This window comes from Cyanistes caeruleus, chromosome 30, assembly GCF_971803275.1.
Source record: "Cyanistes caeruleus chromosome 30, bCyaCae1.hap1.1, whole genome shotgun sequence".
NCBI lineage: Eukaryota > Metazoa > Chordata > Aves > Passeriformes > Paridae > Cyanistes > Cyanistes caeruleus.
The window spans coordinates 1098062-1109811 of record NC_141730.1 but is presented as its reverse complement, the minus strand read 5'-3'; the positions used below and the strand labels follow the sequence as shown (position 1 = coordinate 1109811).

Here is an 11750-nt window from a genome sequence, read left to right as displayed (position 1 = left end):
CTTGGGGTGCAGGGGATGGGCACACAGCGGGGTTCAGGGGAACTCCACGGGCTGTGTCAAAGGGTCAGTGCTGTACCACACCAAGGACGTGTCACCCAGCCCCGGGGTGCCCTGGACCCTCGCTGCTCTGAGCCCATCCATCAACCTGCTCCAAATCATCAACCTGCCCCTGCATGGAATAAGCCCCCAGCACCTGCCACAAGCTGTTGAGACAGCGAGGAGCCGGTTGTGCCATCCATTACACAGCTGTCCTGTCCGTCACACAGTTTTCCCATCCATCCTTCACAGGGCTCACACTGGCACTGCTGCACTGAGTTGCCATGGCACTGCACACCACCCTGGTGACAGGGATGAAACTGGAGCCACTGGGGCCATTTGTGGGACGTGCTTTCCCAGGAACAGGCCTGGCTTTGTCCCAGCCTGTGCTACCACCTGCCACGCTCCTGTCTCTCAGAACCCAGCTGTGCTCCAGCACTGGCATCCATCACCAGGGGCTGCTACCCACTCCAGGCAACTTTCCAGGCGGCCCAAGTGCAGAGACGCCTCAGACATCCTCCATCCCTGCAGCAGAGAGCCGTGGCTTGTGGCAGCGATGCGGCTGCAGCAGCAGGGATGCCCTGTCTTTCTGCTCCCTGCACTTGGCACCCTTTGAACCTGAAGAGCAAACAGTAAGTGTGTGCAACTGGTTATTCTGCCTCCAGCACCCCAGCAACATCCCACTCCACGCTGTGGTGTCCCTCCTCCTCCCCCAGTGACCTCTTTCCTCTCTCGTGGCCACCGAGGTTTGTGGGGTCCTCCATGGAAAGGCCTTTTTCCTTCCTGAAACTTAATAGCAAGCAGGCTACAAGACACCCCTATTTTTTCATAAATAATATAAAATAACGCTGCTTGTTTGAAGTGCTCCCTGGCAGGACCGTGCTGCCTTGGCTGCCTACGCACCTCTCTCTCTTGCAGGCAGGCAGGTTGCTGCCCCTGCCCATGGATTCGGAAGAGGCTGCTGACCTGGGAGCGCAGCCCACCAGCCCCACAGACCCCATTGCCCCCTCTGCCCCCACCAGCTGCAAGAAGAGCCGTAAGAAAAAGAAGGAGAAGGCTGAGGCCAGGGAAGCTCAGGAGAGAGGGGATGAGGCGGCGGAGCGGGTGGGTGCGATTGAGGGCCTCACACGAGCAGGGCACCGGGCACTGGCTCTGGGCGCCGGGCAGGAGGCAGTGGGGTGCTTCAGGAAGGCCCTGCTCCTCTCTAGGGATACAGCGAATCCCCAGCTCCACCAGGCTTGTGCCTTCAACCTGGGGGCTGCCTATGTGGAGACTGGGAAGCCCAAAAAGGGCCTCGAGTTCCTCCTCCAGTCCCAACCCTCAGAGGTGGAGAGCAGGGGCCACTTGGGGAGCCTTTATTTCAGCGTCGGGGCGGCTCATGAAGGGCTCCAGGACTTTCCAAAGGCTCTGGAACGTTTTGAGGAAGTCGCCGGGCAGGCCGGTGCTGCTGTGCAGGCTGGTGGCCGAGCAGGGACGTGCGTGCAGATGGGCTGCTGCTACCTGGGCATGCGGGAGCCGGCCCGGGCCGCGCGCTGCTTCCTGGCCGCGGCGCGGGCCTTCGCGGTGGCCGAGAGCCCCGAGGCCGCGGCCGTGGCTCTGAGCAGGGCGAGCGGCTCCATGCTGCAGAGCCGGCGGTTCCGGACGGCGGAGATCGCCAGGGTCCTCGCCCAGTGCCGCTCACTCTGCGAGACCATCCCCGACCCGGCCCTGCGAGGTAAGGCCGCGCCGCACCCCTCGCTCTCAGGGCCCTGCAGAGCAGCTCCCACGCCTGCTTTTCCTCTCTGCCCCCAGGGAAACTCTACAACGACATCGGCCTCGGCTACTCTCAGCTCCACATCTTCTCCCTGGCTGCCGAGAGCTTTGAGCGGGCCCTAGGGCTGTGCTGGGGGGAGCCGGAGCGGCGACAGGAGGCCGCGCTGCTGCAGAACCTGGGCGCTGCCCACAACGCGCTGCGCAGCTTCGGCTCGGCGCTGGGCTGGCACCGGCGGGCGGCCGCGCTGCACGGTCCGACACACCTCTGCCTCTGCCTCTTGGCTCTGCAGGCTGTGCCGGCTCGGCATGGAGCCCTCTGTTCGCAATTCCAGGTGCTCTGGGGAACCGGAGGGCTCAGGGGCAGTGCTTTGGGAACCTGGCCTATGCCTGCAGCCAGCTCGGGAACCACGGGGCTGCCGCGGAGAGCTACCTGCACGCCCTGCAAGCCTTCCGGGACTCGGGTGAGGGGAGGCACAGGCAGCCCCTTGGGGCGGGTCTGCAGCATCCGGGAGCCGAGTGCTCTGAAGCTGGGTGATGCTGCCTGCCGGGGATCTTGGCTGAGCGGTGCTGGGACCGATGCAGCCCTTTGCCTCCCAGGGGACTTGCAGGGGCAGTGGCAAGCGTGCGAGGGGCTGGGCACAGCATGCCTCCACTTGGGAGATCCCCAGAAAGCCATCGGGCACTATCAAGAGGCCCTGATTTTGCTTTCCCACTGTCGGGTAAGGCATGATGGGGCACCACCAGGGCCAGACCCTCCCGTGTATCATGGGGCACAGGTCTCAGCCCTGGGGCACACCCACTTAGCCCATCACACATATGAGTTCTCTTCACCACAGGACAGCCCCAGAGCTGACCGCAAACGGGTCGTGCACAAGCTCACGGATGCCATCCAGCACCGACTCCGCTTCAGCCACCTCTCATACCAGGGGGGCTGGGCACCCACCCCAGCGCTGGTGAGCATCACCCAGGACATGGGACACTCTGGAGGGCTGGGATCTGGGACCCCAGTAGTGGCAAGAGGTGCCTGAGTTTCTGGGCAGGGAGACACACGTGTTAATCCTATCAGGAGCCCAGCCAGCTGAGGTCTTGTTCCACACTGCCCCATGCCAGTAGGACACAACTCCAGGGCAGGAAGGTGTGAGTAGGAAAGCTGCCATCCTCTCTCCTTCATCTGGAATGAGTTTCCAGATCATGCAGGAGACAAGCCTTCCTTCCTTCACTCCGTGTCCTTCAGGGGGAAAGCCCAGGCTGAGGACAAGCTGTATATGTACACGCCAGGAGCACATCCCAGGTATTCTGGTAAGAGGGTGAGAACTAAACATGGGATTGAGCCATCCAGGCAATTCCTGATGGAGCTGAGGCTTTGGCATGGTGTGATATCTGTTCTTGCCTGTTTGTCCTTCCTTCCTGGAGGCACAAGAGTGGCTCTGACTGGTGATCTCGCACTGGAGCCCTGTAACCCACATGGCCTCCTGGGCACCTCTGGGGAGGATGACGATGGTCCCAGCTCAGCTCCAGGGTATCACAGGGAGCCCCAGGCTAACAGGTGGGCGGACAAGGGGGAGGCACCTCAGTACAGCCCCTGGCACCCAAATACCTCTGCAGCATAAGGGACTTTTCCTGTTTAATGGCGAAAATCCAGAGATTTTTAAAGATACATAATTCTGGGAGTGTGTTTGGGGTAATACCAGTTGGATCCTAGGGAGGGCTCAGTCACAGTGTGTTAGGGGAGAGTTTGTCAGAGATGCTGTCCAGAACCCCACATGAGGTTCATTTGTCCCTCAGTAAGAGGACCACCAGCCCCCTGAAGGCAGCCAAGCTGCCCCACGCTGGCCTCCAGCTACAGAAGTACCACATCCAACCAGAAATGCGGCTCTCTAGTGAGCCGAGGCCTCAGGGCGTCACAACACATTCTACAGGGCATCAAAACTGCCAAGTCCTCCATCCAAGGCCTCCAAAGAGGTATGTGATGCCTTGGGGGAGTGGGCAAGGGAGTGGACCAGAGGTTTGGGCTCCAGAGTATCCTCTGAGGAGTGGGTTCCTCAGAGGTGAGGTGGAGACCTCAGCAGGGCTTGGGACACCTGTTTCTTGGAATGGACACAACCCCAAGCCAAAAGTCACAAAGGCTGGGCTTTTGGCACCTTGTAGCCAACACCAAAACCATTCCCTATGGATGGGGCAGCAGATCTAAGGGTAGTTTTCAGGACCCTGGTACGAACTTCCTGCCCACTCCTGCGTTCCAGTGCTTAAAGGGGCTCCAACAGAGCTAGAGAGGGACTTCGGACAAGGGCCTGGAGTGACAGGACATGGGACAATGGCTTCTCACTGCCATGGGGCAGGGTTAGATGGGACACTGGGAAGGAATTCTTGTGTGTGAGGGTGGGGAGGCCCTGGCACAGGCTGCCCAGGGAAGCTGTGGCTGCCCTATCCCTGCAAGTGTCCAAGGCCAGGTTGGGCAGAGACCAGGGGTAGTGGAAGGTGTCCCTGCCCATGGCAGGAGGGTGGGACGAGATGGGCTTTAAGATCCCTTCCCACCCAAAACAGTCTGTGACTCCGTAATTTGATTATTCCATTTTGCATCCTGCTGGACACCCTCACTCCCCATAATGCCTCCATGACCTTGCAGCCTGAATGATGACCCCACTGTCACTGCTACCGGCTGCTGGTCCCGCCGGAGACCTCGCACGGGGACCAGGACTCTGTCCCTCGTCTGCAGCCTCGTGTGACAGGAGGCCACGGGGGACACGCCGTTTCTCGTGGGGCTGTGCAGGCCCAAAGCAGAGCGGGAGGGGGGCGTTGAGCCAACACGCTTTTGACGCCGCTCCGTTTCCCCATCTTTTGTATGTCGGCGTCCCAGGGAGGAAATGAAGGGATTGGACCTTGGAGGGACCGCGGCCTCTGTGCGGCTCCGCCCGGCCCTGCCCCGCGGTGAAGGGCGCTCCGCCCCGGGGCGGCCCCGCGCCTGCTCCTTGCGGCTCCGGGGGCCGTACCAGGCCGTACCGTACCGGGCCGTACCGTACCGGGCCGTATCAGGCCGTACCGTACCGGGCCGTGCAGTACCGGGCCGTATCAGGCCGTACCGTACCGGGCCGTGCAGTACCGGGCCGGGCCGGGCCGCTGCATGCCGGGCCCGCGCGCCCTGCTGGGCCTGGGGCTGCTGGTGGCGGCGGCGCGGGCGGGCGGGCGGTGCCGGGGCTGGGGCTGGGGCTGGGGCTGGGACCGGGAGCAGTGCCGGTGCCTTCCCCGCCGCGCCATGCACGTCCCCAGCGCGGGGTCCGGCCCGCCGGGGCTCCGCTTCCTGGGGTAGGGCCGGGGGAAGGAGGGAGCGGGGAGAGGAGGCGGGCAGTGCTCGGGGTCCGCAGGGGGCGGAGGGGCACGGGGTGCGGTGGGCTGAGCGGTGCAGAGGGGTCGGGCAGGACGTGGGGCTGGGGTGCAGATCTAGACGGGGGCTCAGCTCTGTGTGTCTGCAAAGTCGAGGGGGTGGATTTGGCCTGGCCGGGTTTTGGGGTACCCAGGGGTGCCATCTCCCACCCTAGGCAGGAGGAGGCCCAGGCCATCGACCAGGAGCTCTTCACTGAGTATAAGTTCAGCGTGGACCAGCTGATGGAGCTGGCAGGGCTGAGCTGTGCCACTGCCATTGCCAAGGTGGGGGTCCTGGGGGGCAGAAGGAGGTCCTGGCACTGTGGGCTGAGCTCTGCTACTGCCGGGGTGGGTGGAGGTGCTGGGGGAGAGTTCCAGCACTACAGGTTGAGTGCTGTCCCCACCATCGACAAGGTGTGGGCCCTGGGGGGCAAGGGAAGGTCCTGGGAGTCGTAGCATTGTGTACACCAAGCTGTGCTACCACCAAGGTAGGCACCAGGGAGGCAGATGGTGATGCTGGGAGTGATCCCAGTTGGGGATTGTGCAAATCCTGGCCCCATGGCGTGGGCCCACTTCCCCATCATAACCCTGTGCCTCTTGCTCCCCGTCAGGCCTACCCCCCCAGCTCTTTCACCACGAGCCAGCCTGCTGTGCTGGTGGTCTGCGGGCCAGGGAACAACGGCGGTGATGGGCTGGTCTGTGCCCGGCATTTGAAGATGTTTGTGAGTCTTGCACAGGCAGCCACAGGGTCCCCATGATGGTCCCTGTGCACCCCTGTACCTGGGGTCTCCAGGGTCCCACTCCTCTGGCTGCTGCTGGTGCCAAAGCAGAGTTAGTTCAGGTCTCTTCTGCTCTTGCAGGGCTATCAGCCAACCGTGTATTACCCCAAGCGCCCCAGCAAGTCTCTCTTTGAAGGTTTGACCACCCAGTGCAAGAAGATGGATATTCCCTTTCTCCCCGAGTTCCCAGCTGAGGTGAGGAAAAGCCCCCAGCTTGGCAGCACCCGCCTCTGGAGCTGTGGCCGGGACTGCCCTTCACCTGCTGCCATCCCTGCCATAGGCTGCCTTCATCGATGAGCTCTATGGCCTGGTGGTGGATGCCATTTTCGGCTTCAGCTTCAAAGGAGCAGTGCGGGAGCCCTTCGGCAGCATCCTCAGCACCCTGGAGCGCGTCACGGTGCCCATCGCCAGCATCGACATCCCCTCAGGTGAGTTGTGGCTGCACCTGCCAGAGGACGGTGCCCAGCCAGGGTGGTCCTGGCTGCAGCCTGGCCATGAGGCTCGTTGCAGGCTGGGATGTGGAGAAGGGGAAGGCAGACGGCCTCCAGCCCGACATGCTCATCTCCCTGACGGCACCCAAGAAGGCAGCGATGCATTTCACTGGCCGATACCACTTCCTCGGGGGCAGGTTTGTGCCCCCCATGCTCCAGGAGAAATATGCTCTAAACCTGCCAGCATACCCTGGCACAGACTGCGTCCTGCAGCTGACCTAGAGCTGGGGCCAGAGCTCTAGCTTCAGGGGGGGCCAGGCTTGGCTTCAGCACTGCACACCAGGGCCGAATTCTGCCCAAGCCTCTGCTAGGAGGGTGCTCAGCACCTCACTGGGCTTTGGTGTGAGCCAGCAGGATCAAAAGGCCCAGACATAAGGTCCAGGTGGTGGCAGTGGTGAGGGGCTGCAGGGGGAGCTCTGTTTGGGGTTGCTGTCTAATCCAAGTGCTATAGGTGTCAAGGTGATGTGGGATCTGGAGCTCTCACTCATGGCACCACTCACACTTTAGGATAACCTGATTATAATAAAGATTTATTCATGCCCTTGAAAAAATATTTCAGTACTCTGCAGGGTGTGTGTCCTTTTGTCCCTCTGTGACAGGCCCATGGCAAATGGGTCCCAGGGCTTGGGGGGAGCCCAGGTTCAGGTGGTGAACTTGATCCAGCTCCAGGCCAACTTTTCCTAGCCCAGCATCTCCAGGCAGATGGGACACAGTGCTGGGCTCCATCTGGAATGAGCTCAGAGCACCCCATGGCACCCACCAGCACCAGGATCAGGACTCACAGCCAGGCAGGATTGGCAGCTGCACAGCAGCCATGTCACTTGCTCACTCTGGCTCCCTCTTCCTCCTCTTCTTCCTCTTCTTTGTAGGGCTGTGTCCCAAGTTTGACTCATCTGTATCTTGTGGAGGTACATCTGTTTCAGCTGGCTCTTCTTTGTCCTCCTCTTCCTGCTTCTTCTTCTTTTTCTTCTTTCTCCTCTTTGCAGCCTTCCCCTCCTCTTCTACCACCTCCTCTTCTGTGCTTAGCTCTGGCTTCTTCCTCCTCTTCATGACCTTCCCCTCCTCTCCTGATACCTCTTCTCCACATGGCTCCATGACCATCTTCTTCTTCTTCTTCTTCTTTCTCTTGACCTCTTCCTCTCCTGTCAGCTCCTCTTCTCTGCTTGGCCCCCGGTTCTTTTTCTTCCTCTTTACAACCTTTTCTTCTTCCAACACCTCCTCCTGTTTTGTGTTTGGTTTCTGGCTGTGTGGCACCTCGGGGTTGGCTCCATCCCTGGACCGTTTCCTTTCCTTCTTTTTGCCCTGGCTATTCTCCGGGGGCTCCTGGTGCCGCTCCCGTTGCCGGTACGTGGCCAGGAAGGCTCGTTCCTGCTCCTCCAGGCGCGCCAGCTTGGCACTCATGGTCAGGCCGTGACGGGCACCCCTGCAGTAACCACAGGCAGCAAGGACTGGCACCTCCTCAGTGGGGAATGTGTTCCCCAGCCCAGCCTGCTCAACAGCCCCCTGCGAGGAGGGGGCAGCCCAGCCAGGCAACCCCCCCAGCCACTCACTTGTGTGCTGTGCGGCCTCCACACGCCTGCATCAGCTCCTTGTCTGTCAGCCTGTGGGACAGAAGGAGCTGTCACCCCCAGCATCTGTGTGGGGGGAACATGGTCTGGACCAGAGCTCCACCTTGCAGCCCTCGTCCCTCCCTGTCAAGGGATGGGACCCAGAGTCACCTCCTTACTGAAGAGAGGTCCAGCTTCTCCTCCTCCTCCTGACTGCTCTCAGAGCTGGCGGGCAGTGTCACGGACTCCTCCCCACAGGCTGTGAGTGTGGCTGACTGCAGCACAGAGACAGAGGGACTGTGAGGAAGGGGAGCAAGGCAAACAGGGCTCTGCGGGGCCACAGCAGCAATGAGTTGGGTACCATGCAGCCCCCAGGCTCCTGGGGCCGGTTACCTTCACAAAGTGGCCGTACAGCAGGCTCCCACTGTTGCCAGCCTTGAGTGGCTTCTTATTGCTGATCCTGCCTCCCTGCTCGCAAAGTGCCTTCACAGAGATGCCATCCTGGGCAGGAAAAGGCAAAGGGCTTGGAAATTATCTGTCCAAGGGATTTTGCCCCTCCAGCAGCACCTCTCCACCACCACAGCCCCCGTGCAAGGTGCTGCATGCTGACGGGGCCTGAAGGAATACAGTACAGGAGCCACTGAAGGAACCCAAACACCCTCCCCTGCCTTCAACCCCATTCCTGTCCCAGCGGGTGTCCCTGCCACCCCTCAGCCCTCCAACCTGTCCGGCCTCCACAGCAATGTTGGCAGCCGCCTTGTTGAAGACATGGTCCCACCAGTGGAAGGTGAAGGGCTCGGCCGCGTCGTGTCCCACCTGCAGGGTGCAGAGGAGCCGCGGGAATGGCTGCGGCGGGCGGCGGGCAGCGGGCCAGGGCCGGGGGGGGATCTGCACTCACCCCCGCCGTGTCGCACTTCACCTTCACCCGGATGGCCTCGGCGATGCCGTCCTCCCTCCTGCCCAGCCCCTGCCCTGCCGACAAGGCACCCGTCACCCCCGCACGGCCGGGGGGCTGCAGGACCCCCGGGGGCGGCCTGAGGTCGAGAGCGGGTCCTGCCGGCAGGAGGGGGGCGGGCTCTGGGGACCATTGGGGTCCATCTGGGGGGGCTGTCTGGGTCTGCAGGGTCCCGGGGCTTGGGGGTAGCTGGGTCCTGGAGGGAGATGGGGTCTGGGGGGGCACGGGGGGAGCCGGGGGCGCTCAGGGGGGCCCAAGGTGGGGCGGGACAGGCCGGGGACCGCGGTTCGAGGACCCCCGCCCGGCCCCACCTCGGCGCCAGCCGTGCCGCCTCAGCTGGGTCTCGGCGAACAGCATCCCGCGGCCCGGCGGGTCCGGGGGATCCCGGAGGGATCCGGAGGACCCCGGTGTGTCCCGGTGGGGTTCCAGTGTGTCCCGGTGGGGTTCCGGTGTGTCACGGTGTGTCCCGGTGGGGTTCCGGTGTGTTCCGGTGTGTCCCGGTGTTTCCCGGTCCGTTCCAGCACCGCCGCACGAGGCCGGGGCGGAGTCACCGCCGGGCCGCCGGGAAGGGGCTGTGCGCATGCGCGAGGGGCGGGGCCGAGAATGCGTCGAGGGCGGGGCGGGGCAACGGGGAAGGGGACAGGGACGTGGGGACAGGGACACGGGGACAGGGTTAGGGATATGGGGACAGGGTTAGGTACATGGGGACAGGGATATGGACACGGGGACAGGGACATGGGGACAGGGACATGGGGACAGGGACGTGGGGACAGGGACGTGGAGACAGGGACACGGGAACAGGGACACGGGGACAGGGACGTGGGGACAGGGACACGGGAACAGGGACACGGGAACAGGGACACGGGGACAGGGACAAGGGGACAGGGTCATGGGGACAGGGTTAGGGACACGGGGACAGGGATAGTGACATGGGGACGGGGATGCACACACACAGATCTGTGCACATGGCACACAGGGCTGTGCACAGATGGATAAGGAGCATCATTCAGGAGCCTCGTGGTTCCTGTGGCTGAGCAAAGGGGCTACAGTAGTTTCACACACACACACTCACACACTCACACACTCACACACTCACACACTCACACACACACACACACACTCACACACACACACACACACACACACACACTCACACACACACACACACACAGTCACTCACACACACACACTCACACACTCACACACACACTCACACTCACACACACACACTCACACACACTCACACACACTCACTCACTCACACACATACACACACACTCACACACACACTCACACACTCACACACACACTCACACACTCACACACTCACACACACACTCACACACACACACACACTCACACACACACACACACACACACTCACACACACTCACACACACACACTCACACACACACACACTCACACACACATTCACACACACACACACTCACATGTATTTTCCAAGCTATCCTACTCCATGACCTCATAACCCCAGGGTATTTCCCTACTGACCCTCTCTTGAGTCACTTTGAACTTGCCCCTCCATAGTCAGGGCTATGGCCACAGGAAACTGCCCATACCCTGGATCTTGGTAACAAAAAAAAGGTTTATTGAAAGGAATGTAGATGTTGGTTTCCTGCCATCTTTCTCTCCTCCACATTTTAGAGGTTTGATTTCCAAGTTGGAAGTGTTACATTGGGATACTGGGAGAAAAGCCTGCTGATCCCCTCCAGGGAAAGGGGGAGGAATGAAGTGAAAATATATCCTTGACAGCAGAAATCTCTCCCAATCAATCAGATTTGCCACTACCTGCTGCAGAAATTCCCCGTTTTTTCATTATGTTTTAAAATAATTAATTCTATTTATTCGAGTAAAATGAGAGGAAACAGTCAGTGAGAACACCTTTGGGCAATTCCATGGGGAAGGAGAGATATGGGAGTGAGAAAGTGCAGCAGTTCCTTCAGAATCGGGCCTTTGAACAGCACATTACCAGGGATTAGGGAAAGCTCTGGAGGGGATTAAGGGTTTCACTAAAAGGCTCCTTCTCACCAGTCTTCAAAGCACCTTTTTCTTCGGAATCTGGGAAGGCTGGATCTGCATCCCCCATGGGTACCAAAGAGCAGACCCAGCTGCATTCACCTCCCAGCTCTCTCCCAGTGATCCCGGCCTCGCTGTGTCCCGACCCTCCCAACTCTCCTTTGCAGTACAGCAAAGCCCCTGGAGCAGTGTGGAATGGACAGCTCTGCCAGACTGCTGGGGCCGGGAGGTGGCATCAGATGGACACAAGAGACTGCAGGCTGCCCTGTGTCTCTGTTTTAGCATCGTGGCTGGTGGGCTGGCAGCAGGGGAGGAATGATCCCAAAATGACACAAGAGCAGATGCTACGATGTGAAGAGACAAGAGAAATGTGTTTTCCCACTTAAACAAGCAAGAGACACCAAGGACTGGACAACCTGTGAGAACTTTGTGGCCTTGCAGGAGTTAAAGGGAACTTGTGAAAATAATGGACAGTCTTTTTATATGGACAGATATTGATGACTCAAGGGGAAATGGTTTTAAACCAGAGGAGGGAAGACTTACGCTGGATATTAGGAAGAAATTCTTCCCTGTGAGGGTGGTAAGGCCCTGGCCCAGATAAGCTGTGGCTACCCTGGATATGTTAATGGCCAGGTTGGACAAGGCTTGCAGCAACCTGGGATAGTGGAAAGTATCCCTGTCCATGGCAGAGGGTTGGAATGAAATGAACTATGAGGTCACTTCCCACCCAAATCATTCTGGGATACTCAAAATCCGGTGGACTCTCCTCAGTGGTTCACAGCCATCTGCACA

General features: G+C 60.4%; 3 protein-coding genes across 3 annotated transcripts; 2 read left to right on the top strand and 1 right to left on the bottom strand.

The window, feature by feature from the left end:
* The first annotated feature begins 3 nt into the window (after positions 1–3).
* TTC24 (tetratricopeptide repeat domain 24) lies at positions 4–4070 on the top strand. The gene is made up of 10 exons (XM_086866216.1): positions 4–668; positions 955–1750; positions 1828–2040; positions 2121–2249; positions 2386–2507; positions 2625–2741; positions 2855–2925; positions 3023–3087; positions 3202–3334; positions 3574–4070. The coding sequence occupies exons 1-10, from the start codon at positions 321–323 to the stop codon at positions 3977–3979; spliced, it is 2400 nt and encodes a 799-aa protein (XP_086722342.1). The 5' UTR covers positions 4–320; the 3' UTR covers positions 3980–4070.
* Positions 4071–4894: 824 nt separating this feature from the next.
* NAXE (NAD(P)HX epimerase) lies at positions 4895–6971 on the top strand. The gene is made up of 6 exons (XM_086866248.1): positions 4895–5091; positions 5325–5433; positions 5760–5870; positions 6009–6122; positions 6208–6355; positions 6438–6971. The coding sequence occupies exons 1-6, from the start codon at positions 4910–4912 to the stop codon at positions 6638–6640; spliced, it is 867 nt and encodes a 288-aa protein (XP_086722374.1). The 5' UTR covers positions 4895–4909; the 3' UTR covers positions 6641–6971.
* Positions 6928–9500, bottom strand: GPATCH4 (G-patch domain containing 4). Its single transcript, XM_086866242.1, has 7 exons — positions 9232–9500; positions 8864–8937; positions 8689–8781; positions 8359–8466; positions 8137–8240; positions 7969–8019; positions 6928–7841 (listed from the first exon to the last, which is right to left on the bottom strand). The coding sequence occupies exons 1-7, from the start codon at positions 9275–9277 to the stop codon at positions 7244–7246; spliced, it is 1074 nt and encodes a 357-aa protein (XP_086722368.1). The 5' UTR covers positions 9278–9500; the 3' UTR covers positions 6928–7243.
* Between the last annotated feature and the right edge of the window lie 2250 nt (positions 9501–11750).